At 44.4% G+C, this 27,990-nt stretch overlaps 1 protein-coding gene across 1 annotated transcript; it reads right to left on the reverse strand.

The window, feature by feature from the left end:
• Window positions 1–27,506, reverse strand: prss12 (serine protease 12). Its single transcript, XM_048995755.1, has 13 exons — window positions 26,454–27,506; window positions 23,572–23,710; window positions 21,518–21,696; window positions 20,813–20,963; window positions 19,936–20,114; window positions 19,206–19,347; window positions 18,019–18,215; window positions 12,347–12,488; window positions 9,691–9,893; window positions 7,650–7,728; window positions 6,916–7,038; window positions 2,844–3,124; window positions 1–1,244 (listed from the first exon to the last, which is right to left on the reverse strand). The coding sequence occupies exons 1-13, from the start codon at window positions 26,782–26,784 to the stop codon at window positions 937–939; spliced, it is 2,454 nt and encodes an 817-aa protein (XP_048851712.1). The 5' UTR covers window positions 26,785–27,506; the 3' UTR covers window positions 1–936.
• Between the last annotated feature and the right edge of the window lie 484 nt (window positions 27,507–27,990).

Here is a 27,990-nt window from a genome sequence, read left to right on the forward strand (position 1 = left end):
TGCATTTAAATGTTTATTTGTTTTTGTACTTTTTACAACATCCATTAACGACGCGCCTCACTTCTTCCGAATCTGACATACCACGTTAAGGCTTTTGTAAAATCAGCATATATGGGGTAGTCCAGTAATACATTCAAAAACGTAATATAAAACTAAGATGTATAAAAGCAGCTGCGTTAGCATCGCGGTTGGTTGTAACCAAATCGGCATCACTAGAAACTCACGATGCAGACTGGACAATGGACATCGGTAGGCGGAGAATCCCTGAAGTATTGCAGAAAACTGTTGCATTAAACATACTGTACGAGCACCATAGCCGAGCGGTCACAGTGTACTGCAGAGCATAATTTAAGGCACAGTAAATGACACTTAAACGTTAACGTAGTACACGATTGACATTTTAATGAAGAGTTCCTTGAATACACCTTTTACTGTGCATACCTATTTAATAGGCAATGTTCCCATCACCTAACAGTGCACTATTGCGATGAATTCCTTAAATCCTAAAGTGCAAAGTTCGTTGTTAAGTTTCGTGTTAGGAATTAAAAATGTGTTTCACTCTTATTTCCTTGGGCTTTTTCTTGAAGAAGAAAAAAAACGACAGGCAGCACCAAACTCCCCCCCCGTTCTGTGCCTTTGTTAGGATTCGGAATGTAGTCCCTTTTAACAGAGAAGTGCTGATGTGTAGTAAAGGAATATAGCTGGAGCATTTTTTTTAAGGTGGGGAGGTGTAAAAGGGGCCATAATTCATACAGAGGAGCGAAAATGATCATTAGCCAATCATATGTTTTAAATTGATGATTGACAGGGAACAGTGTACCATTCAGCTTTCAGCTTGGAGCCAGTTCCCCTGTGACCCCGCCCCTGTATCACCCTTCTGTTCATAGGGTCTCGCTCCCACCTACGCGCCACACTCAGCTGACCCCTCGAGCGCCATCACAGCCCCGCCACACGGCGGATCCAGGGCATGAAGGCAGACACCTTGGTGTAGACGCCAGGTGAGTTCTGCAGTCGACACGAGTAGCCCCAGGAGGTGACGCCGTAGAGCACCCAGCGGCCTCCAGTCCGCTCACACACCAGTGGGCCCCCGCTGTCCCCCCGGCAGCTGTCCACCCTGGGTTCTGGTGGCGTGTTGCCGGCACACAGCATGCGGGCGGTGAACTGGCTCGGGTAGTGGGCCTCGCAGTGGCGTTTGTGGAGCAGGGAGACGGCAGCTTGCTGCAGAGTCTTAGAGTATGCCCGCCCTGGGGAGAGACACGTGCTCACTCGGCGCACGGGAACCAAAAGACCAGCCATCGCGCGAGATATTTACGCTAAATTGCTTCATCGTTAAGGAATAAATTCTGAGCTACGTAAAACACTATGGAGTGTAATTTTGCTTGTACAGTCTAACTGGTTCGTACCGTATATATTCTGCACCTTTTCGGAAGTTTTTTTTTGCGCTATACAAAGTCTGTTTCTTTTATTAGCTACGTGAGCTATACAGAAAAACAAACAAAAAAGCTGACAGATGCCGTTCACGCGCGATTCCCGGCTGTTCAACGGCAACCACGACGCGTTTGTTCACTGGGGCAGAACAGTCAATAGCTTGTAGAAACACGTTTAATACTTTAGCGCAATTCTTCTCATCCTATCTGACCAACCCAAATGTCAAGGGCTTCAACCACACACACACACACACACGTAGGGTGTACTTATCCTTATGGGGCCCGCTCATTCACTTCTATGGGAAAAATGCTAACGCTAACTACAACAACCTTAACCCCCACCCTGCCAAGAGTTTTTGCATTTTTAGTTTTTTCATGGCAGTCACTGACTTTTTATAAAATAGACTTTTTAGAGGTTTCCTGGTCCCCATAAGGGAAAAAATGGATATTTATGACATTATGGGGACATTGTGTCCTCATAAGGATAGGTATACCTGCTCACACACACACACACACACACACACACACACACACACACACACACACACACAAAGTATTCAGCATGAACAAACTGCACCACACGACAAATTCTCAACACAGTCACAAATTACAGTCAATATACCCTTAGAAAATTCCTCAAAGTATTATAAATCATTGTTTCGATGACAGAACTTTTGGATATGACTCTAGATAATGATTTTTTTTTTTGGAAAGAAAAAGCTATTATTTAAAAAAACAAATCTGCTCTGGGTTACCCACTGAACCAAAAAAATGTATTATTTTGAAGGCGACAGGAGCTGTGAGATTGTTTCTGGCAGGTCAAAGTGGTGTGGACGCATTTACCATGAAAGATTTTCATGCTGACAGCCCTTTGTCTGTCCAGAATGTCAAAAAAATCTGGATTTGTAGAAATAAATTACACAAAAATGTCCAATTCCATGTCTTTCAGCTGTCAGGCCAAGCAGAGAAGTGAATCCTAGTGATATTTAGGGTGGAGAACCAAAAAAAAAGATCTACTCTGCCTCATGTCATTCAAAACTGATTTTTAATTGAGGCTGAAGCCAACCTGGACTCATCTACTCAGAGATTTAAGGGATTAATTCAATGGATGCGCTGGACGGGATGCCAGAATAAGACGGATGTGTTACTGAAGCTCCCGAATTAGATGCGCTGAACCTTTGGATCGCAACGCTTTGATTCCGTCTAACTCGCCGCGGTAGAAGCGCACGGAGTGTGCGCTTCCCTTCACGGAAACGGCTGGCAAGGCCTGAAGCGCGATCCTTTAATGGTATTCGATTACGGAGCGTGCCGTCGTGTTTAAGTCGTGCAAAGCCTCTGGGACTTGAAACGCTAGCCTGCCCCGCACGTGACTCGGGGAACTTGTGAGCCAGGTTAACGGAGGGCGGGGCTTCCTACCTGTGTCGCCCCAGCCAGTGATGTAGCAGCTGCTGGAGGTCCGGGCCGCCTTCTCCTTGCGCCCGGGCAGGCAGGCCGGCAGGACGTGGTGACTGAAGGTCACACAGCGACCCTCCCGCCCAGACAGCCTCACCAGGGCCAGGTCGTAGTCGTTGCTATGGACCTCGTAGCTAGGGTAGGGGACGATCTCCTCCACGGCGTATTCTGTCTCGTACTCCTCCGGCACCAGGATGTGGTAGTCCCCCACTCGGACTTTGTATGTCTTTGTGCTGTTCCCATACCTGTGTGAGAAGGGGGCACGGTGCGGGTCACGGCTTGGGTGTGGGTCACATGACACAATAACGCTAAAATCCCACCATCTCCACAAGTGGACCTGTGTCAGGCTCTGGGAGAATGGGAGTCTGCTTTTATTACAGCACTCTCCATTTTTACATGAAGGGTTACCAGTAATGAATGCTTTTTAATTGAGTAAAAATAACTATGGACTGGAAATGATACACTCTGGTCACTGAATCAGAAGTGTTTATTTATCACCAAATACAAAGCCATCAAATATCAATAAAATAAATTATGTACGTGTGCCTCTAATCCTACACATATATGAATGACCCCATATGAAAACTCCAATTGCAGAACAACTGTACGGTATTTTCCTGCCCCTGTAACCTTGTAACACTTTCAGACTTCAAACTTCCCGAAATCCCAGAAGATCAATACAACACTCAGGTCCGCATTTACACCGATTGCTCGCTTACAAAATTAACGGCGTCTCGTTCTGCCACGGAATATCCTCTGATCTCATATCGTGCTGTAAGTAATAGGGGTCATTTATTCCAGGCCCCCGGAGGTCAGAGTTTCGAATGAACCAAAGACGTAACTCGGTACGAGCGCCTTAGTATCATTTCCGCTTTGCGAATTCCCTGGCACCCCCCCGTAGGGGACTTAACAATGTTCGCGAGATGCAGATTTATCTTCGGATTATTCGGATGCGGATCTCCGGGGTCCACGCGTTCGCCAGCACGGCTGTGGCATTTCTGCGGTCCCTCCCGCATTCTTGTGGTTTTGAATGTAGCGCCAATCTGCCGACTGTCACAGATCAGCACTCGTGGGAAAATAATTACACCCAACAGGCCATGGATGGAAAGAGGGGCTGGGGGAGGGGGAATCGCCAGCCGCCAAAAACGGGTGGCTTGTTGCGCTGTCAGGATCCTTCCGGAAATAAATCAACATCCTGAAATCAGAGCTACTTCCTGCCGTCGGATGGCATTGAGTCAACGAGTCTTCTGGGCACCTAGTCAGTTAATGTTGCTTGCGATGTCCAGCACTGAAAAGCTCAACGTCTCTCAAATAATTTCACTGCCCAGCAACTATATTTTGTTTTCCTCAAAGAGCAATATTCAGACCCTTCCTGTCTATTGCTAAGAGTAAACAGGAGGTCTTTGCTGAATCGTATGAGACACATGAAGAGGTAATGTTTGCACAAGTGAATGCTATTGATTTTTATGATGTGAAACTCTAAAGTGGCGCTATGTCAACAAACCAAGGTTCTAAATCAAGTCATTTCTTCAGATCTGGTGTTTGGTGTGGCGGCGATGTTTTCTGCCTGTTACTGCCTGAAGACTGTCGTTTCATTATCCTTGGGCAGCAGCCAAAAGGAGGCAAGATGCATAAAAATAATATGACATTTACTTTGCTACGTCCCCGGTCATGTTGCACAGGGCGTCTGTCATCGGGCTATTTTCATAAAACCGATTTGAAACGCTAAACATTGAGAGCCATGTGCTGTGCCCAAGTTGCAACCAAACACTTTCTTAATGTGCTCTAGCTACACGAGGGATCGTCAACTAACAAGCACGTCTGCGGCAAGACTCGTGTTTGGTATGCGGGTAAAAAAAACTATGTAGGTTATGTTTTTACATACTATGTCCGTGGTTAAAAAAAAAATCCATATTGATACAATACATACATTCATTTTTTATATAGCGCCTTTCACAACAAAAGTGCTTTCAAAATGTCCATCAGGGTTTAGAATAGTACTGATCAATGGGTTGTTTTTTTGTTGATGCGTTGATTATCTTTGGCGAAGCATAATATACAAAAGACCTAACTTCATCATGCTAAATTCAGATTTACTTTCTTAGTTTAAGCAATTTAATATATTCTTTTGCCAATGTTTGCCAAATAGCTAATAATTCCAGTGTTATATGTTTTATATGCTTATCAACAGCACAAAATCATACGTTTCAAACATCTCGTGCCAAAGTATAGTAATTGTATGATAAATGACTTGAAAGCAACTGAAAACGCAGGACGGAAAAGAACAGCTTACACTGTTTCCATTCATCAACATAATTTGACAGGGTTTTGCTATATGTTAGTGATACGATGTAAACGTTCATCTTAAGTAAACAGAGGCATAAGTGATTCAACAGGTGTGCGGGGGAATTGTGATTCATACCGAAAATAAATACGTTGAAAGCTAAGCAAGCCTCCGTCAGATACATTTTTAAAAATGTGATTCAATGGGAAAATCCACCTTTATTCCGCAAAGTGACCTTAACCAGATTTCTTTTCCTGAGATTGAAGATAAGGTTGAAAGTCACATGGTACAGAGGTTTTAGCGTAAGTAAACACGCCTGAAGGTTTTAGTCTTTCTTTTTTTTAGATAAATGCAGTCACTTTCTGGGCCACATCTATGACCATCCTAAATAGCACAGAGTTATTAGGGGCTGACAGACAGCTGTTTACTACTGTTCCAGAGCCTATAATTTAGCGATCGCATAGGTAGAGGATAGCCACTAGGGACTGTGTGTGTGTGTTGGGGAGCTGGGGGGGTTTAGTTGCGGACTGGTTGCGTTTCAGTTGGTGAGCAAACTTGCGTGCCTCCCCAGAGAGGCCCCCAAATATTTACAGTCCCCTGATGGGCTCTGCCAGTCAGGAACAGCCACATTACGCGTGAATCCCCATAGAACGGCTCCAATGTGGACGCCGTTTATTTGCCTCCATGCTCTCTGTGGGGGGCGTTTTATGACCCAGATAAGTGCAAACAGTAAACCGGGCCGCGGGAACGCCGGGCGTTCATTTCTATTCCTGAGAGGTTTCGGATGGCAGTGTTGCCGCTCTACTAAAAAGCGTGTTGCCGGGGCCATGGGTTCGAGTGGGGGCGTGTCCAAACGCAGCGGCCCCCTAACCAAAGCCACTTTTTACTTCTTTCTTCTATCCGAACCGTGTTGTCAGTAATAGGCTCACTATTCAGCGTTATACTGCACATATACAAGTCGTGCATTATAATTTTTTAAAAACATGGCTGAGGAGGCCAAGAACCACAGAAGAGCACAAGGGTCACCTGAAAGGAAAACAACTATAAACCATTTTCAGACTGTAATCAAAACGTTTGAGATTAAAGTCAAAATAAACTTCTGAGAAAACAGTTAAAAGTTAAACGGTAGGAACCGGCGAGTGAACGTGAGCTGCGTCTGTAGAAGTTGAGTCGTCTCACACGACGACACCATACAGATGCCTGACATTCAGCTGCGTTTTGGGCTCATTCTGCTATGAGAAGCTATCCGTCGGATTTCACTTCAACTAAAACACTTTAATTTTCCACTTTTTCCGCAAAAGTTTATTTCGAATTTAATCTCAAAACGTTCAACTTCAATCTCTAAATATTTATTTGGTAAAGAACCACCTGAAGCAGATCGGAGCAGATTTATTAGGTATTTATTTGTGGAACAAGTTTCTTCCACTGACAATTAAAATTTTCCTTTAAGTTTCCCTTTATCAGATTCAAGAACTGAACAGTACCATGATATAAATGTTATTATTGTTTATTCACTCATCTATCTATCTATCTATCTATCTATCTATCTATCTATCTATCTATCTATCTATCTATCTATCTATCTATCTGTCTATCTGTCTGTCTGTCTGTCTGTCATCTTTTCAAAAAATATTTTTATAATATGTAGCACTGCTATTTCATTGTATATGTACAAAGATAAACATTCTATTCTATTCTATTCTATTCTATTCTATTCTATTCTATTCTATTTACTGTAACTCCATCCCTCACCTCTTGAAGCAGTGGGCTGAGGTGAGGATCCAGCAGCTGCTGACCAGCGTAGCCCCACACACCAGACGCCCGTCACCCGGGGAACCACGCAGCCGGATGGCGGCCTGCCAGGGCCAGCCGCCCCTGGAAGCACACAGGACAACGCAGACACACACACACACACACACAGACACACACACACACACACACACACACACACAGACACAGACACACACAGACACACACACACACACACACACACACAGACACACACACACACACACACACAGACACACGCAGGCCAGTCAAGATTTATGGCAGCACGATGTGGGTGGTGGGGAGGGGGGGCTCCAGTGTGCAGACCCCCCCCTCCACACCCTTCAGGAGAAGCACATTTCCCATCACGTGACGCGATGCGGGTAGAGCCGGCCACATCCACATCAGCTCATGAGGTTCTTATTTGCCTTTCCCTCTCTCCCTTTGCTGTCTGTCTCGAACAATACGGCTCCCGCTGACAGATTAATGTGCTTGGAGAGCACAATCGGAGCCATCATCCAACATAACTTGCGGTTCACCTCAAAGGCACACATCACTTCTTTTTTACCTTGATGTTGAGCTCCTTAAACACAACATCTGCATTTTATCCAAAACCAGCAGCAATAAACCGAGCTGAAATCAGCCCCGTCCAGATGGAATTTTCCCCCCGTTCACGATGGCATCCCGGATTAATCTGCAATGCATTCCGAAAGCCTTACCTTAAGGAATTCTCCCCACCGATAATTCTTTTCTGCCGCGCCCGCACATAGCGCACTCCGCATGCTGGGCGCACAGGATCTGGAAAGGGGGGCAGAATCAGGCCTCTGAAATCACAGCATTTCGTTAAAATCAAACGTATATTAAGACCGCAAGTTTTGCTTCCATGGGAACGTTTCATGCGCTAATGGATAAACCACAGGCTAAGCTAAACGCGACCTCACGTTACGTTATTCCATTAAGAACAATATACGAGAAAGCTCGCCCACCCCCAAATGACCGCGAAAGAATTTCCTTCTCACTCTTTACACGGAAAGCTTTGGTTGAAATATCTGCCACACACCTGTCCCACCCCCCCCCCCCCCATTTTATCTCACACACCACACCACCCTTCTTGGGTGAGTCGTAAGAGATCCTCACACTGTTTGCTTTGTCCAGATGGGGAAAGTATAGAACGTGCTTTAACCTATCCTACAGGGGAGCACAGGCGTGACAGAGAGCCAACTACGCCGCGGTATTAAAAAACAGGCCCCAGAGCTTTCAGCCGTTTGTTATTCATTATTCCCTCCATCTGTCTTAAACAATGTGGCTGTGTGTGTTAAATCCGACCGCCACAACACCTCTTCTCAGGCCAGTGATTATTTTTCTAGTGATGTATGTTTAGATTCTCCAAAACAGTCTCTGGTTTTGTGTTCTCTGTGTTTGACACGTTCCCTGCCTCATCTCCGTCCAACAATATGGCGATTGTTTTTGTTTGTTTTTTTCTTTAACGTTTTCTTTTTTCCTTTTTTTCTTTAACGTAAGGCTTGCAGCTGTGGCAGGATTGCCAACTGTCACGCTCTCGTAATCAGACGGAGAATTTCGGATTCGTGGTCTCACGCAAGCCAGACAGAAAGAGGCTGTTACTGGGTCAGATGGTCTAATATCAATGACGACGGCTCTAACCATTCTGGTTTTATGATGTATGTTAAGGCAGAGTCACCTCCTTAAAGTGCTAACTTTGGCACTGACCTGCTGCCGGTTGAGGACCTGCACTGCCCAAGTCCTCCCTTTGCACAGTAGTGCAGGTCTGGCCACAGAACTCGGCTCAGAATCACGCAGCCGAAGAGCAGATTCCTAAAACTCACTCAGACCACGTTTTGTCGTTTCTGAGATGAGACCCGCCAATGACCTAAAGCCAGGCTCCCTCGGCACATTTTATAATGTCAGCAACCGAAACTCACTCAGACCTCATGCAGTCCAAAGAAGGGATTTTAGAAACGCATAGTTAGCAAACAAGCATTTTGCTTTATAAGATGTTGACGAGCTTATATCCAAAGCGAGTTCGCAGAAATTTTGATAAAAATGTATCCTGGGGACCGAGCTTTGGAAATTCGCACTTCAGTTGCTTATAAAGCAAAATGCTACTTTGCTATCTATGTTTTTCTTAAATTCCCCTATTAAAGGTACTGCTTTACAACGAAGCTCCCTTTTGCTACTTATAAATAGAAGTAACTCATATAAAAATAAAATCAGTGTAATTAATGACTTCCTTTATTTATTTATTTGTTTGTTTGTTCTGTGATGGGCCGGCCCCCCGTCCTGGGTTGTTCCCTGCCTCGTGCCCATTGCTTCCGGGATAGGCTCCGGACCCCCCGCGACCCTGACGGATGAGCGGTTTGGAAAATGGATGGATGGATGGATGTTGGTTTGTTTTCTCTCACTCAGACCCATGAGTATCAGAGTGAGTCCATTGCTTGTGTCCTTGTACCCTTATGCCGATCTGTTGTCTGTGGAATGTTAATGTTTGAATGCTGTTCTGCATTGAGTTTTATTTACATGTACTGGGTTGGTTGTGGAACTGAATGCCCTTCTGGGAGAAATAAAGTAATTTGAATACTGATTACTGAATACTGAGGTGCTACAACCCTTCATGGTTTATAAACCATTCATAAACCCTTTATAAGGGAAGCCTTATTGTAAAGCAGTACCTTATTAAAACTCTTCAGTTTTGAAAACATTTTTGGAAAATTGCCAAATTAAAAACAAATGCAGTAACGACACCTTGGCTGGTGGCTGCAGTGCCGCTCTGGCCGTAGTTGCAGATGACTCCTGCGTCCTCGCTGTGGCGGCAGTTGTGCAAGCCCACCGGCTCCTTGATGCAGTCCCCCAGCGATCGCTCGGCCCCCGTGCACTTCACGTTGTCCACGTGGATGGGCCCTTGACCTTCGCCGAAGTAGGCCATCGTCCTCGCTTTGGCTAGGCCACTTGGGATTGTGGGAGAAGAATGTCGTCATTACGTTATTAAAGCCTGGATCATTGTGATTCACAAGGGAACAGATGTAGACACTCTTCCTAGTGAGTAATTACCCCCAGTTAAAAATAATTGCGGTGATAGATTCCTGTAATGGAAATAGCTATGCAAAACAAGAGTCTAGCTTCCAGGTGAGACTTTGCATTGTGCGATAAGGAAGCGAGAATATTATAGAGGTACCACTCGCTAATAACCTCTAACCTGTTCATACATTCATGCCTCATTAGCCTTTGTCTTGGTGCTTTTCAAGGTTCTTGGTGTTAATATCCTGTCACGGCACTGTGAATCCAAGGCGGACAGATACTCTGTGAAGATTTTAACACGGTTACCTCAAAAAGAATCCCAATACAAAGAGAGACACAATGCGCGAATACAGTGCACCTATATTTGCAATAGTCTTTCAGGCGTGACTTTCCACTTGGGGCTTGGAAAAAAAAGACTCGGTCATGAAATTTCCCCGTGACCTACATGGTCTAAAAAATTCTGGATGTTTCTAGTATTAGGCCATCGCTTCATTTTATCATAGAAGTTATAATAGAAGGTGTCAGTATAATACCCACGATAGGCATCATACAGGGGCTGTGTACAGGGGCGTGGCCACAGAGGTACTAACCCAAGCTGATTGGCCCTTGGAGTTCTCCTCCCGTGTCAGTCACCTTTTCAAAACTTATCATTGGCTAATGATAAGGTTGGCCCCTCTGCATGAATTATGGCTCCTCTTATGCCTTCCACATTAGAATATCCTAAAATCGCTCTCAGGAGTTTTCATAGGATACACAATTCACACTTACAGCAAAGAGCCGTCATCTGGTACACAGAAATTCCCCTGATCTACAGCTGAACCTAACCAGTGGTAATTCCTATTGCTTCTGTGCGCCATGACTACATGTTTAGAGTTCTGTTATACTCTACAGGTGTCTGAGATTTTAATCTATCTCCAGGGGAGCACAAAAGGAGGTGGGAAAGTATTCGGCTCATTGGCTATTGTAAGCGAACACAAGCACCCAGCATCCTAATGGCTTATTTTGGATGAGTTTGAATAAGCCCAATTCACCTGATACGAAACGATGATTTGCATTAGCGTGCTAGTACTGCCTTGCCGACGTGTTGTGCTTGGCCCCAACGAGATGCTCATGCTTGAAGTGCTTCTAACAGCTGCCCATCCATCTCAGCTATGAACGTTTTTTTTTTTTTTTTTGCATGACAAGAGTTTGATATCATTTCAGGAATTTCCGAAGCACAGACTCAGGAAAAAAAGGCACCAGCTTAGTCACTGCTTTCAGGGAGCTAAATGTGATGTCGAGTTACTTCCATGTTAAGAATGCATTAGCCGAGGAGGCCACGTCCCTTATATATGGAAAATTCCTTTTCAGTATATAAGAGAAAAATATTTGAATTGTGTGTGTGCACGTGTGTGTATATAATTGTTTGTATTTTATGTTGTATTGGATGCCATTTGAATTTAAGGAATATCTCATGAACTCTTAGTTAAATGTCAATAGTTACATTGAATAATAACAAAATAACCCAGGAAAGTGCTTCACTGTTCAGGAGAAACCCGACCTACCATCATTGCACAGCCTCACTGTTCAGGAGAAACCCGATTCACTGTCATCGCACAACCTCACCATTCCGGAGAAACCCACCTCACCGTCATCGCGCAGCCTCACTGTTCAGGAGAAACCCGACTCACCGTCATTGCACAGCCTCACCGTTGCGGAGAAACCCGACCTACCGTCATTGCACAGCCTCACTGTTCAGGAGAAACCCGATTCACTGTCATCGCACAACCTCACCATTCCGGAGAAACCCGACTTACCGTCATCGCACAGCCTCACTGTTCAGCAGAAACCTGACTCACTGTCATCGCACAGCCTCACCGTTCAGTCTCTAACTCAGGTCAGAACTTTCTACACCCAGACACATGGGATTTTCACCGGTTTGCACATGCTTTGGTGGATGAACCACTGACCCCTGGCGTGTGATGGGCAGTCAGTTTCAAGTAACGGCGGTGTTCTCCACCAATCAGACCACCCATTAGCATGGGGCCCCTGAGGTTTAGCCACAGACAGTCACTACACTAAATATTTCTTAAATACATTTCTTATTTATGAGATGCTGAAGCAGCTAGCTAGCTATGATCTTCTGACTTTACGTAGTTTTCAAAACATCTTTGGGGAGAAAGTAGAAGTTGAAAGTTCAGGTTCGGGTTGAGAAAGTACGAATTCAGACCAGGATTTTGTTTCAACCAACCAGTTGAGTATAAAGAGTCACATTCACTGAGTACTCAACTGGTTGGTTGAAACAAAATCTTGGTCTTGATTTTTACTTTCTGTACCTGAACTTTCCACCTCTGACTCAAGTGACTTTTTGACTGGGGCTCCAGGAACAATGAATACCACTTACGTGTAACCGAGTTGCCGGCACACCACGTCTGCATCTCGGTCGGTCCATCCATCATCGCAGATGGTGCCCCACTGTCCGTTGATCAGCACCTCCACCCGGCCCTCCTTTGGATTCTCTCCACCTACCAGCCGGAGGGGCAAACCTGCAACAGCAGTGGGGACATGGAGATTGATGAGTGGAGCAGTTGTGACCCCACAAAAATTTTTCCGAATGGTATAGTTGACACATGTGTCACATTTTACAGACCCACCTAACATCGGAGAGCAAGACTAGAAATTCAGACAAGCTAGTTATCTATGATTCTCACTGCATGTGAGATGCCTTAGCCGACGAAATCAGTACAGCTCTTTGTCATAACAGTTTTGACTCCGAAAGAGACGGATTAGGTTTAATTGGAGCTGAATCAGTTGCTGATGACTGACGTCGGACATCACGTCGAATGTTAGAGTGAAGTGTTACTTTGTAGCATGGCACATTTTAAACGTATCTCACCATCGACGCATACATGTCTCACTCTGTGGGGATCTGCGATGACATTTAACGAAAACAGCAGTGGACTGGAATGGAGCGGGGGGGGGCTCAGCATTTGCGCCTGACGGGTGACATGAGCTGTTAATGTATTAACCACCTCCATCACTGAGGTGACAAGCACCCTAAGTTGAAGCACCCAGATTCCACACTAACCACAGTCTAAGGAGGACGTGACTTATTCTGTGTGTGTTTTCACACCAGGAAATTAAATAATTTTACAAGCTGGTGGTGGACAAGGTGTCTTGAATCTCAAATGAGATCAAAAAACACTTTAGTAAAAACATGGACTTAGGCAGGGCTATTAATAAATAATAAGACTCGCTGGAATGTTGACTTTATTCGCACTGGTTACCCAATGGTAAGTCGACCCCGTACCATCGCTCGTTAGCGAGTACCCATCAGAGCTTTGTCTTGGAACTGTCAGCAGATCTAATTTACCTAAGCGTAATTACACACTGGCTTCCTGGTTTCCCAAAAATGGCACGGAACTGACACTGGCACTGAGCTCTGTAGTTAGTGTAAAGCACGCACTGCGTTTTTCACTTCCTCCGGTAGCAGTGGCATACAGTACAGTGCTTGAGGTAACCGACCAAGACCAAACAATCTCAAGAGATGGCTACCGACTCCCCAAGGTGGCAGGAGGTGGTGAAATCCTTCCTTGTGTTTTGGTTTAAGTGTTCAGATTTGGTTTATACATTAGCCTAGCCTCGCTATATAGCAAGGGATCTGAACTCATCTCCTTCATGTAGCTCCTTCCCAATGCAGGTCAACGGGTCAAACCAGTAGAATCTTCAGGATTTTTAATTAAGAATGGAAAGCATAGTAATTAAGCAAACTGCTGCAGCTTTTCAGCTTATTAGGCTTATCAGATTAATTACATTATTCTTCTTAAAAAGTTTGAATTTTTCCAGCTCTACAGAAACCTACAAGCAAAGTTCCTGAGGCCAAGTTATCTGCAAGTTGGGAGCATTAGCTTCCACTGCACAACTGGGAGCATTAGCCTTCCACTGCACAACTGGGAGCGTTAGCCTCCACTGCACAACTGGGAGCAATAGCTTCCACTGCACAACTGGGAGCATTAGCCTCCACTGCACAACTGGGAGCATTAGCCTCCACTGCAGAACTGGGAGCATTAGCCTCCACTGCACAACTGGGAGCATTAGCCTCCACTGCACAACTGGGAGCATTAGCCTCCACTGCACAACTGGGAGCATTAGCCTCCACTGCACAACTGGGAGCATTAGCTTCCACTGCACAACTGGGACCATTTTACTGCTTTTTTGTTGTAAAATAACAACTAAGCGCACCCTAAAACATAAGAAATAAATAAGCCACTCAACAAGGACATGAAAACAGGCAAGAAGACACAGTGACACTTCATATGACCGTGTATGTAGTGAGAGAGGCAGAAATTCTTCCTATTTGTTTTCGATGTCATGGAGATTGCACGGGGTTGCTGTGGTAACAGAATGCGTCCGAGATTACTGGGCAACCTGTGCGTACGATCGTTCTCCAGAGACATGAAACGCATAATTCCATCCTGGCAAAAATAACCCTGGAATGATTAGGACGGAGTATATTTCTGAAGTCAGGAATGGATGTACAGGAGATTTCATTTACAGCATCTCATAATGTGTGCATCATGTAAAAGTACAGTGGGGAGAAAAATGAATATATCAAGAAAATATTTGCACACAAATAAAATAATAATATTAATGAAATATGCGCACTGTTGGTTCTTTCCAGTTACAAATGAGAAACATCTTTTCTGAGCGTGTTTTCTTGAATGACATACAAATTCATCAGCTTATGCAACACATTAAATTAATGATGTGCTATAAACAAACCAAGAAACTGCAGACTGTTAAAGCATGCGACTGATGCACAACAAATTAATTATTCAGATAACAATGAAATAATAATTATTGCTAATCACAGAAAATGTAAATGCGTAACGCAATCATCCCATGATAAATACAACAGAAGTATTGTCACGAAGTAATTTCTGTGACATGATCATTTGTTTTCCTGACAGTGCTACATAGACACAATGACTTCCGTCCTTTGGGAAGAAAATTACAGCCATCATCCCAGATGGGATCTTAATGGGTGTTCTGGTGTCTAATGAATTTCGTTTGGATTGTCTAGGCAGTGATTTTTTTAAACAAGCTTAAGATTGTTTACTTCCTACATGTTAGGGATGTTCTCCACACCTGGCTTAATGCTGTGCCAAACTACGTTGAGTCTTCCTGCATGCCACTTTTGATTACAACCTACGGTACGATTTTCACTGATACCCAGAGAGACAGTTTAATTGGCTGCCTGTTGAAGAGGATTCACAAGCTACGTAGCTTCCTTGCTAAATTGTCCGCTCATCGCATGTCAGCAATGCACGCGACAGGCTGCGAGTATAACTCCATCAACGGTCCTCAAAGTAAACTGGACCAAAGACTCAAAACATCCTGAAATAAACTTTTGACTAGAATGTGAAGAGTTTCAGAACACCTACTGCGAAATAACATGTGGTACTGTTGCTCCACTTAGTCCCTAATTGTTTACCCATGAATGAAGGCATTTTCCATAACAACTTACTCAGTATACAGCTGCGATCTCACAAAGCACACGCCACACAGTAGGAGACACTCTGGATGGGAGGCTGGTCCACTGCAGGACACGTAAGCACTGTTAGCACCGATTCAGCTAACCACATGTTTTTGGGTTCATCTAAGAAATCGTATTAGATGGAGGAAGCCTGGGCAAAAATGGGAGAAGTATCAGAACTCCACACACACACACACACACACATACGGATACACACGGATACACACACACGTTTATACACACAGACACACACACATATACACACACACGCACAAATACACGCACACACACACACAATGCAAACACCCAGGATTACACACGGGCTTCTTTAACATACAGTATACTGTCTATACACACACACACGCACACACACACATACACATGCAGGTATACACGCACAAATACCTACACACACACACACACACAGCCAAGAATCAAACCTGCAACCCTTTATTATTAATTTAATTTATTTCTCATTTATAACTCTGGGGTTTATTCTAACTGGAATAAAGTTTATTTCCAAAAAAAAAAAAAAACGTCTCCAAGCAACAGCCTTGTTCTTTGCATGCTTATCAAAAAACAAAAACAATATATGAAAGGCATGACCCGTCTCTTGTATTGATTTTATATTCTGTTTTGTCACATTGAAAACGAACGAAGGCTCCCATTTTCTGGTCGCCCTGAACTTCGAATCCAGCAAAGTTCTCAAACTGTTCTGTGTCACACAGAAGGCTAGAATGGCTTTGACATTTCAAAGGCAAACACAGCTTAAAGGAACAAAGTGAAACTATATGACTGCTACATCAGAGGCCCTTTAAGTGGTTTTAATAATTGCTTTGCCAGTAGCTGAATATAATTTCACACAAACAAATCGCACGATCCGACTGGTGTATTTAGCACTTCAAGGAAAATATATGCTGACAGCAAAGTCAAAACAGATGAAATAATTACCTCCGCATCACGTAGGTAAAAGCCACTGAAGCAGTGTTAATTCCTGGCTGCATTCTTAAGGACTAATTATGGCCTTACAATAAGCGAGAAGCCATCAGTGTTGCTGTAAAAAAGGAAAATGCTACAGATGGACTGCTATTTTTAATCAGTCAGCTCGACGTGCTGTGAACCTCATGAAGCGTTGGAATTTCTTTCAGGTTTTTGTGAAATAGCGTGTGAAAACACACAGAGGAACCTAGACGTGACCTTCGATGATAATTATGATTCTTGTCTTTGCATTTTAAGATTTTGGTGGGAAGAAGACGGCTTCCTGCGCCAGGACTGGTGGGATTTCTGCATGCAGTCAGCTGACAGCTCATATTCCATTGCTTCAGTTACTGCTTCCCTCTGGGTGCCTGTTCTCCCTAAGGTAAGCTTACTCACTCCGCGTATGCAAGCACGATTTCCTCCTCCTCAAAACGCCTTTCAAAATACAAGGCCTTCCCCATTAGCCTCCTCGTCAAAGCATCCACTTTGCCGACAAACCGCTTCCCCGGACGGGAGGCAGCGACGATGCCCTGAAGGGTTTCGATCGAAGTCAGGGCCCCAGTCGACTCGATCGCACTCTAACCCGACCAGCGGGAGCAGATTTCCGGAAGCCCGATGACAAAGACAAAAAAAGACAAACACTTCTGCAGTTTTCTCGAAAGGAACCGCAGTTATGGGTCTATAATTAGAACCGTAGCAGCCACCGTAATTATCATACCACCATGGAATTACTTCCAGAAGCCACACGGCTCAAGGGTAGGAGGTGCGCGTGTGAGGAGGTGGAATGGGGGGGAGAGAACGGAGTAGGAAGCTGGAAAAAACATTATTTGAAGTGAACTTAGTCAGCAAGACGTGATCTAACTTAAGCCTGTTCTACCTTCCTATGCAGCTTGGCTTGGAGGGTTCAGCCACACTACTGACTGTTGTGTCAGTTTCCTGTAGCTACTCCGGTTTCTCGCCAAAGCATGAGGTCAGGCAGACCGCCGTCTCTAAGCTGCGTGTGATGTAGACGCATATGTCAAATTGTGCGTGTGGACAGGCTGGGGGGGGTTAGGGCAGGAGTCAACAGTATCCTTCCGGGTTTCTGGCAAGGAGACAAGAAGCCCCCCTGAAATTTGTTTGATAACTCCCCCCGCCGGCAAAATCTACTTCCGTCTACAGGCCTGGTTTCAGGGATGTATATTTGGGGAGGTATGTGGAAAGTCCCTGGTGCAAATGCCACGATCACCAATGGGCCCTTGAGCAAGGTCCTTAGCCCCAAACGAAGAGCAACATTTTGTTGCTTTTGAGATGAGCTAAAGTCAGGCTTTGTCATCATATGTTAACAAAAGCTCACCAAAACTCATTCAGTTCTCATGTGATCTGTGAAGATTTTTGAGAAAATGTATCCCGCATATTGGGTTTTGGATTCACTCTTCACTTGCGCCACTGATTCTAGTCCCTTGAATGTATGTTGCTTTGGATAAGGTGTCTGCTAAATTAATATTTGTTCTGTATACCTGAGCTCTGTCCAGGGTGTCCCCTGCTTTGCTTCCTGTACAGCCAGATGAAGGCGGGCTTACTGGTCGGGATGCCGTGGGCCAGGCGCTCGGGACTGCAGGAGATGGAAATGTCCTCCCTGTGGGTGCAGTCATGCTTCCCCCACTCACGGCGACCGCAGTGCACGAGTGCCGGCTCCTTCCCCATGCAGCTGATGTCATCAAGCAGGATGGGACCCATGCCCTCCCCGAACTGCTGCTCCGCTCCTCCCTCGCCATGCCTGTGGACACACGCCCCCCCTCCCATTTCAGATGGTGGTCTTTATGAAATTTCACGATGCCTTATGGCCTCACATGCTCGCCATATCGCCGTCTTGAAATGCCTCCGCTCTGGGCAGCTGGCCAAAATTATTATAACCTTTTGTTACAAAACTACTTTTGAAATATTTTTTCTTTACCTAGTCACTACTTTCTTCTAATGGTGCTTTTTGGGGCAAGCAACCCTTTTGAATGTTTGCAAATGGGGCCACTGGTTTCTGAGAGGATAAGGTGCTTGCAGTTAACTAAGGGGTGTATGGCTAACTGAGACGCTAGGGGTGTATGGCTAACTGAGACGCTGGGGGTGTATGGCTAACTGAGACGCTAGGGGTGTATGGCTAACTGAGACGCTGGGGGTGTATGGCTAACTGAGACGCTAGGGGTGTATGGCTAACTGAGACGCTAGGGGTGTATGGCTAACTGAGACGCTGGGGGTGTATGGCTAACTGAGACGCTGGGGGTGTATGGCTAACTGAGACGCTGGGGGTGTATGGCTAACTGAGACGCTAGGGGTGTATGGCTAACTGAGACGCTGGGGGTGTATGGCTAACTGAGACGCTGGGGGTGTATGGCTAACAGACGCTAAGGGGTGCACAGATAACCAAGATGCTAAGGGGTGCACAGCTAACTGAGATGCTACAGGTATGTGGCTACCTGAGAGGCTAAGGGTGCATGGCTAACTGAGAGGCTAAGGGTGCACGGCTACCTGAGAGGCTAAGGGTACATGGCTAACTGAGAGGCTAAGGGTGCACAGCTAACTAAGAGGCTTATGGGGCACACTGCTAACTGAGAAGCTACGGGGACACAACCGCCTGAGAGGCCAATGTGCTTGCAGCTAACTGAGAGGCTTATGTACATGCAGCTAACTTAGGCGCTATTTGTAAACAACGGTGTAAGTGCCATCCACGTCTAGCTTCCTTGTCGGGGGATGACAGCAAGAGTGGACTCCTCACCTGAAACCTAGCTGCCTGCAGGCCACCTGCGTGTTTGAGTCTGTCCAGCCATCATCGCACACCGTGCCCCACTGGCCCCTGTAGTGAACCTCCAGACGCCCTCGGTGGGGCGCCGACCCATTCACCAGCCTCAAGGAGCCGTCTGGGGGGAAGAAAAACAGACCTAGATGGATAATTTACGCGTTTCCAAGGTAGATTTGGCTTTTACAGGGCGTGCTGCTGATATTTTGTAATACACAGGAGACAACCTCAGCTGTATGGAATGTGGAAAGAGTGTGTTTGCTTTGTACGGCACCCCCAGGACGGCAGGGGGCTCGTCACGGACTCGCGAGCCCCGAGTTACCGCGCTAACGTCACATTTGGCCACATTATGAAGCGTCACTACTTTTTCAGCCCCAGAACATGTGTGTTTCTCAATTCTACAGAAGCCCCAGTGTTCTCCTTGGCACATTGTTCCTGCTGGAAAAAGAAAAGATCACGGGCCTCTATTGTAAAATATTAAGAAAAGCATCAATGCGAGTTAAAGAGCTCGATCGTCCTACAGGAAAGGTAAGATGGCGAGTGATCATACTTACACAACAAACAGTAGCAGAAAAATAAGCTGTGTTTCCTGTTCAAAGGAGGAGCATTTTTATGGACCAGTAAAGAAGAGAGATTTATTTTCGTTTAAGGCTGAATTAGCAGCAGTTTAACAACGTAACATTCTGGAAGAACGTTCCTTCATCTCTACCTGCTGTTGGCAAACAGGAGACCCCTGCATCTTCCCGGTGCTCACAGTTGTGGTCCCCCCACGGACGCTTAGCGCACTGCTCGATGGACAGCTCGTTTCCAGAGCACTGCACCTCATCCAGCAGCACCTTTCCGGAACCTTCCCCGTAGTAGGCCTGGCCCCAGGCCTGCGCAGTCCCACTGCAGGGAAAGAGCGGTTGGTTCCATTTCAGAATGACGATGTGGAAAACTCAAAGGCAAGTATGGCTTATAAGAACAAACCCAAACACTATAATCGCTACACTGGAAACTTTTTAAAGCAGATCTGTGAATGTAATTACTTTGCCGGTGCGTGGTACTAAACCATACACCCCTTTAACCGCAGACACTTCTAAGTATTCATAATCATACTACAGAACTTACATAAAGAATGAACTGCTGTTTTGAGGTATATTATATAGCCGGTCTTACAGTGACTGTAAGGATGTGGTACACAGGTTACATTTCAAAATACAGACACACTATAAAATGTAGATCACGCGAATGAACCGCGGAGCAGATTTCAGTCCAGAGGGAGTGGGCTCTGAATCGGTATCCTGTAAATATGCAGTGATTCTGTACAATAATTCAGGCCGATCCTCTCTATTGTGCTGAAAAAGGCCGTGCAGCATTTCAGAAGGAACAATGGCGACGATTCACAGTTTGACCTTTAATGTCCACGTTTTCCTTTAGGGAAACATTTTTTTTTCCGACGAGCATAGCTCACATTCCTGCACATATGCTGGACGTGTCAGCCTTGTCATTCCCTGTTGTCCTCTCGCCTCGTCGGGCTGCCGATCTCTCCCACTTAGGCAGTTAAAATCGCAAAGCAGAAAATGAGTGCCGGGGGGGAGGCTCACCCAAAGCCCAGCTGCCTGCACACCACCTCTGCATCGGCGTCGTCCCACTGGTCATCGCACACGGTGCCCCAGTGGCCGGCGTGGTATACCTCCACCCTGCCCTCGTACCCGGAACCGCCGCCGGATAGGCGCACGGGAACAAACGCGGCCGCTGGGGCAAGAGAGAACGGGCAGCCAATCACTGCAAGCCGCCGTACGCTAACGATGGAGCACAAGTCCTGGGCAGCTGAAAGCCCAGAGATGTATGGGTATCACTGTGGCAGAACAAACAGCTAGAGACTCACCTGCTAGGAGTTCATTAGAGAAGAACTATTTATTGAAAATGCACAAGTGGTATAATGTGGTTTCAAGGCAAAAGGAACTGTACATATGCGTATGCGCCCAGTGCATCTTGGGATAAGCAGCAGGCTTTAAAGTAAAGTGAAAGTAACTAATTTTCATTGTTGACACACCACAGCACAATGTGGTAATCTGCCTTACTTCATAATCCGCTGTATGGCACGGGTATAACATAAAACAAAAACATAACAGGAAGTGACATACAAATATGTCACTTCCTGTCATGTGACAGGAAGTGACATTAGGGTTCTGAGAAGGATATGTCACATGAATCAGTCCAGTAAAACATAGTTGTAAAGTCACTTTTGATTTAACTGTCATCTAAGCAGGTAAGAGTGACTGTAGTGGTGGGGGCTCAGGACTCACCTTCTGCTGGGGAGCAGGTCACAGCGGCAGCCTGCTTCTTGGTGCATTCCCCCCCATTCCAGCTGGCGGTAGGACACTGCAGCAGGTCGTCCTCGTGTCCCCTGCAGTGCACCGAATGCCAGTGAACCAAGGCGAGGTTCAGCCGGGAAAGGGGACCTTGCCGTGCCCGACCCTTGAACCTGATGTAGGAAAACGAACAGTAAAGATGTGAAGCTCTGAGTTCTGTGCTATTATGAACACCTGGAATTTTATGGACAATTAAAGTCTGAGATTTGCACATTTTTAAGGAATTTTCCACGAAGTAAAAGAAAATAAAAATATCTTTCGATCAAACTCATAATCTACACTCATCAAAAATCGTACTTGTCTGCTTTACTAACTGGGTTTTTTCCATCTACCCACAGAGGACTTTGTGTCAAGACAAAGAAGAAGGTTAGCGCCTATGTGGCAGGAATGACTCCCACCACCAATGCCCCATGAAGAGCTCAGATAGCTGAATTTTAACAGCAGCTAAATGTCATTATGTCAGTGGTATGTTAAGGAGGGAGACCCTGCAGAAATTCTCACCGCCTTTCAACAGACAGGACTGAGGTATCTGTTCCCACTTCTGCCCCCATATCAACACCTAGGGACATAAAATATTATCGCCTCCACTCAGCTGACCTCATCTGTGTTGCATCAAGAAGACCACAGGTGCTTGAAGGGCAAATACCTTTGGGCATGAGCCGTATTGGAATGCGAGGCGGGCGGAGACCAGGAGAACTTCCACTGATGGGTAACAGACTAATGGGTAACATGTGCTAGATGTGTTATCCTTCCTTCGCTTTTAGCCCGTGGCCCGCTCTGCAGCCTTTAATATCAGATTTAAAGCAGAGGCGTAATGTACACGAAACTGATATTAAACAGAAAACACTGGACGAAAGGCATCTGAAATATACTTAATCAAAGTCAACTGGTTCGTCCGTCATCCGCAAATTTTACGGACAGTCTCAACTAGGGGGCAGTATGAGGGGGCTTGGTGTACCTACCACGGCTGGGGGGTTGAATCTAGATTTCTGTGGGGGAGGGTTTGCATGTTCTTCCTACTTTCTCTGTACTCTGGCCCCCACGTCCCACCAATAACTCTTTACAGGATAAATTAGTAGGATAAAAAAAAATTCCAATTTCCTATTGGTCATTTCCTTTGCTACCCTTTTGTAATATAATATGAATAAACATAGAAGCTAAGGAACTTTATTTAACATGCGAGGTCAGGCAGGTTTAAGTTCTTAAAGCGATATACCTTTAAAAACCATGGTAAACAACCTGCACACAATGAGTCAAAAGGTTTTGCAAACCACAGGTTTTTACCACTTGTTCAATTATTTTATGAACTACAATTTTTTTATGAAAATATAAGTCAAATAAAACAAGTTTCCTTTATAACACGGAAAGAGTATGTCACTGTATGTCTGACATCCTATTAACCGGTTGTGTGATGATGGTCTATTCACATTCTAGGCTGTGCTTTAACTTTCAATGCACTAGTTAACTGTCCATGAAACATCCCATGAAACAGCAGTATTTAATGCCCCTTGTAGAAAGAATGGCTCAAATTGTCCATTGTTACAACTGCTGGTGGATGTTAATTTGGCAAATCACAGATGTGATATTTTCTTGCTAATAAAGGTACTTGAATACTGCAAATTAATTTGTTAGGGTATTTTTAGTAAATGCTAAGTGAGCAACATGCAAATGTAGAAAATCAGAGTGTGTGCAAATACCTTTGACTGGTACTGTACCTCTCCGTCTGTCCAAATGGTCCATTACCTAGCGCTAAGTGACCCTGAATATTTGGTTCTGGCTGAGAAGGCAGGTAATGCAGAAACAATGTGTTCTAACATAGCTTGTCATAAAACCGCTAAGAGGCTTAGATGGTCTGTGTGATTTAGCAGTGAAACACGACTGTCCCACCGCGCCAGTATAATGGTGAGCCGGCGGAGCGGAGCCTGTATCCACTCTGCTAATCCAGATTAGCGAGGCGGCCTGCGCACGGCGCTGCGTAATCCCCCTACCCGTGGCCCAGTTGGCGACAGACCACAGCCGCGTCCTCGTCCCCCCAGCCGTCGCTGCAGATCGCGCCCCACACGCCGTTTAGGTACACCTCCACCGTGCCTTCCAGCTTGCTGCGGCCGCCCTGCAGACGCACCGACCCTGAATGGAGGCGGAAAGATGCATTAATGCCGTAATCGGGGGCAGAGGCATCCCTGCTGGCGGCAAGAATGTTGTGTAAACAGGCGGAATAGAACGCAATACCTTTGTCATCAATGTACAGTGACAGTAAATTTGTCATGCCGATGCAGCAGAAAAAAATTAAGAAAATAACAGCTAAAATGTGAATTATATACAAAAATTACATAAATATAGAAGCATTTAAAAATGTACAAGGATTAAAAGACTATATGAGTAAAATAAGAGGTATGTATGACCGTGAGGTAATACAGAGGTAAACTGGCAGTAAAAACAAGCATGACAATGTGACAGTAAGAAAGAGAGTGGTACAAAAATGATATGGCAGTCTGATACGTGACAGCAGAGCGAGCAAGACTAATTATTGTTGGTTCAGCAGAAGAACAGGAATAAACTCTTCCCTGTTCTTGAGATGCAGGCCTGGATAATCCTGCATGATCTGCCTGATGGAAAGAGGGTAAAACCGATGATGACAGAGGTGTGTGTGGTCTGGGACCATACTGGTTGCTCTACGAAGGTGAAATAGATGTTGCTTCCATGGCTCCAGGCTTTAAACAGAGACAGATACATATAGCAGTATACAGAGGTGGGTAGTTCAGGTCCAGAGAGTAAAAATCCAGACCAAGGTTTTGGTTCAACCAAGAGTCACAGACACAGAGAACTCAGCTGGTCGGTTCAAACTAAATCTTGGTCTGGATTTTAACTCTCTGCACCTGAACTACCTACCTCTGGCAAAAAAATATATTTGTTTCTTTATGGTAAGTTTCAAGTATATGTAAAACATCCAGGTAATAAAACAAAGAAGTTCTACACAATAAAAATTAAAACTAATCTATTTTGTTCTCATACAAAAATATAAAATATTACTAGCAATAAACACACATTTAAAATAAATTAATGTAAAGCTCACATTTCTTTGACACATTAGTAATGTCTGAATCCACAATTATTCATTAACCCAGTCATTATGACATCATCTATTTATAACATGCATTATGACATCATCTATTTATGACATGCATTATGACATCATCCATTTATGACATGCATTATGACATGCTATTTGTCGTTAAACCTTTTGAGCAATGAATATGTATCTACATGCATTTTCAGTTACATTTTTATTATAAGCTTCTTTTTCATGTCATGTATGTTAGAACACTGAGGGTTTGCATTCAAGTAAGATTATGTGATGGTCTCCGGAGTATCATTTAATAACCAACAGCACTAATTAAGCCTTTTAGTTCATTAAGATTCATCACACATTCAAATTTCCCCTGTTTTATATTGTAGCTGTGGGACTGATTTTTTGATTATGTCTGATAGAAACCTACCCTAAGCATTCTCCAATATATATGCCTAATGAAGAGATAATTAAAACTTCTAGCGATAAAATTAGAAGTAATAATAGTAACAGATGATATACAGAGCACAGTATTAAGGTTGCCAACAAAACTTGCGCTAGAAATATTCACAGATCCTTGCTTACTGCTAATTATTCATTTCATCTGCTAATTTGCGTTTGCCCTGCAGAACACAGCCCGGTGCTAGACGCTATTTCCAAATTGGCCCCTTAATGAATGACAGCACAAGGGCTAAAACTTCATGCTGATGTAATATAAATTGAACCGGGGTCTTAAGAGCTCAGCTGGTGTTCCTCCTAGTCAGAGAGGGAGAGATTCAGCAAAGTCCAGGACCTAATGGTGCTCAGATTCATCAGCGGGTTGTAAGTTAGGGAGACGTCTAATAGACGTGCCGTGTTGGAGTGTGACGACCCCTCCTGGAAGCTGGCACACGAAGCCGGAATTCCATCCTATATGTAAACAGACTATTTAAAGCATGTCTCGCCGGAACAGGCTCTCGGGGTCCGTCCTGCCCCAGTTCAAAACAAATTATGCACTGCAGTATGTGAAAGCGCCCATAAACCACAAATGCATGTATACAACCAATACCAAAGCCTCATTTACTTTTCAGTCATGTGACAAGAGACACAAGCCTACGGGGTGCACTGCACCACTAAGACGCAGTCTGGCTTTTCCACAATTTCCCAAAGATAGTTTCTGTGGGTCCAGTGGGCTGCTTAAACAATTTGGTTGGATTATCAAAAGGTCAAAGACTAAAATCACAAAATGAATATGGTGGTAGTACCCATGATTGACATGCTACTAGATTACTTACAATATCCATATATTTACATAAAGAACACAAATAAAGTTATTTCAAACAGTTGTAAAGCAATATATACCATATATAAAAAACATCAAAAGACTGTATTTTGATTATTTACGCTTAAATGGATCCATAAACTGTAAGATTGAAGTTCAATAATGGGTGTAAGAATAAGTCACGTTAGTTGGTAGCATAAAAAAAAGATTGTTTTATACCCTTGTGCCCATTAAAACAGGAAATGCGCGTTATTTCTCATCCAAATATGACAGGGCCCTCAGCCAACAAAACACACTCGCATACCAGTGAGGTCCATCTGAATGTGTCTAGGCTTGTTGCTCTTCTAAAGGAAGAGAGAAGGTGTGCACCAAGCTAACAGGTGCGTTTTACTACACAAAACGAGAACTCATTCAACGACCACATATATCAGTGACGTTTAAATATGTTTAAGTTTAATTGTGTAACATATTGTCCGATATTGTAAAGGGAATGCCACAGAAAATTAAAGTACGCGATGTTACAGTAACACGTTGGCGTTTACCTTGTTTGCAGTCACAGTAGCCCCAGTCTATTCTCCCTCTGCTGTTCCTGACAAAACACCACGGTCTGATCCTTCCATCGGGATTTCTGCAGAAATTGTGGTCTCCCAGTCCCTTTCCGGGATACCTGTCCTTGATGCCCGCGACTTCGCTCCAGTTCATGCACTTTCCCCCAGACTCGGTGACATCTATGGATCCCTGGTAGTAACCCGCCTTGCCCTTGCTCTGGATGCAGTCCGTAAAAGGGAGAATGAATGAGGAAGGATCGCTGCCGTAACAGCGATTGCCATTGAAGATCAGCACAATAACCGCGACAAGGAAACATGCGCTCATTGTGCTATTCAACCTGCGTCCATCACCCCTCAGCAAACTCGTTTAGGTTTTAAAATCTTCTGATCTCATAATCGTGCCACTTTATCGGGAAACATTTACCAAACTCGACAGGATCCCAAATCCAATGAGGCACACAGAAGCAGGTCAATAAATCCCAGTTCAGGACTGTCTGAACCCATACGCCTCATGCATCTTAATTAAGTCCCAAAGGGACAAACTACTTAGAAAGCTTTTCCCATTCGTTTTCATTAAGATTACTGCAACCAAATTAGCTATGCCTTCAAAAATTTTTTATATAGTGCATTTCAACGCAAATGACACCCTAACTGCAACAGGCTGATAGGCAGCTTTAATAAGACAAGTTCTACTTGAATTTCAGTGAGTCCGTGTCCATGTTAACGATAAAAAGGACCAGCATTTATTCTGAGACCAAAACTTATCTGTAACTTTAAAATAAAAATAAAGTAGCGCTGAAAAAAAACCCACAAAAACAAAACATAAAACAAAGAAAGTGAGTAATAAAAAAAATTGTCGACGATCCACACTTTTTTTTTTAATCTTCTTTTGCCGGCGAATCAAAGCGAAACATATACCTCCTCCGTTAACGGGGTGGCGCTTCCTTCTTTGAGATAAAGTTAGACTTAAAAGAAGTCATTGTATGAAAATAACTAAAACTTATAGGATATGCGCTTCCCCAGCTGCCCCCGACGCGCACTGCGCGATTTCATAATAACATTTTACTGTACCTTCGGGGTGCTTAGAATGACCGTACAGCGCCCCCACACTCAATTTGAAAGCTAAACTTTCTCACTTTAGTCCGAATCTGAAAGTCGAAAAAATGTCAATGGATCGAATAAATACGATTTACTTACTAATGCTTACTTACAACTTGAATTGGAGTTTCGGTTTTAATTAAATCTATAGAATCCGCGTTGCAGCGTGGATGTCGTACCATATTCAATAGCAAACAAAATTATTTTAATTTAAATGGTAAATAAGTGTCATTTACTATTTGATGAAATATATTATTTTTCGGTGAATAGCAGCTGCACCCACCATAGTAAATTCTAATAAACCTCCCGTGGTTTGCATGAGAAGATTATCAATACGTGCTTCTGTAACGTTATGTTGGTTGCAAAAAGAAATATTACCGAAATTGGACGATATTAAGGACAACACCACAGAAGCGGTAATATTGATTTATCT

The sequence above is a fragment of the Brienomyrus brachyistius genome, chromosome 25 (genome assembly GCF_023856365.1).
Source record: "Brienomyrus brachyistius isolate T26 chromosome 25, BBRACH_0.4, whole genome shotgun sequence".
NCBI lineage: Eukaryota > Metazoa > Chordata > Actinopteri > Osteoglossiformes > Mormyridae > Brienomyrus > Brienomyrus brachyistius.

Bases quoted from the DNA above. Each gene is read 5' to 3' on its own strand.
- prss12 (XM_048995755.1), bottom strand. From the start codon at position 26,784: ATGAGCGCATGTTTCCTTGTCGCGGTTATTGTGCTGATCTTCAATGGC. The intron at 12,489-18,018 runs GTAAGCCCGCCT...CTGCTGTTGCAG, and splicing joins GGCCCACGGCATCCCGACCA to GTTTGCCCCTCCGGCTGGTA. The intron at 1,245-2,843 runs GTAGGAAGCCCC...GTCTCTCCCCAG, and splicing joins CACTGGCTGGGGCGACACAG to GGCGGGCATACTCTAAGACT.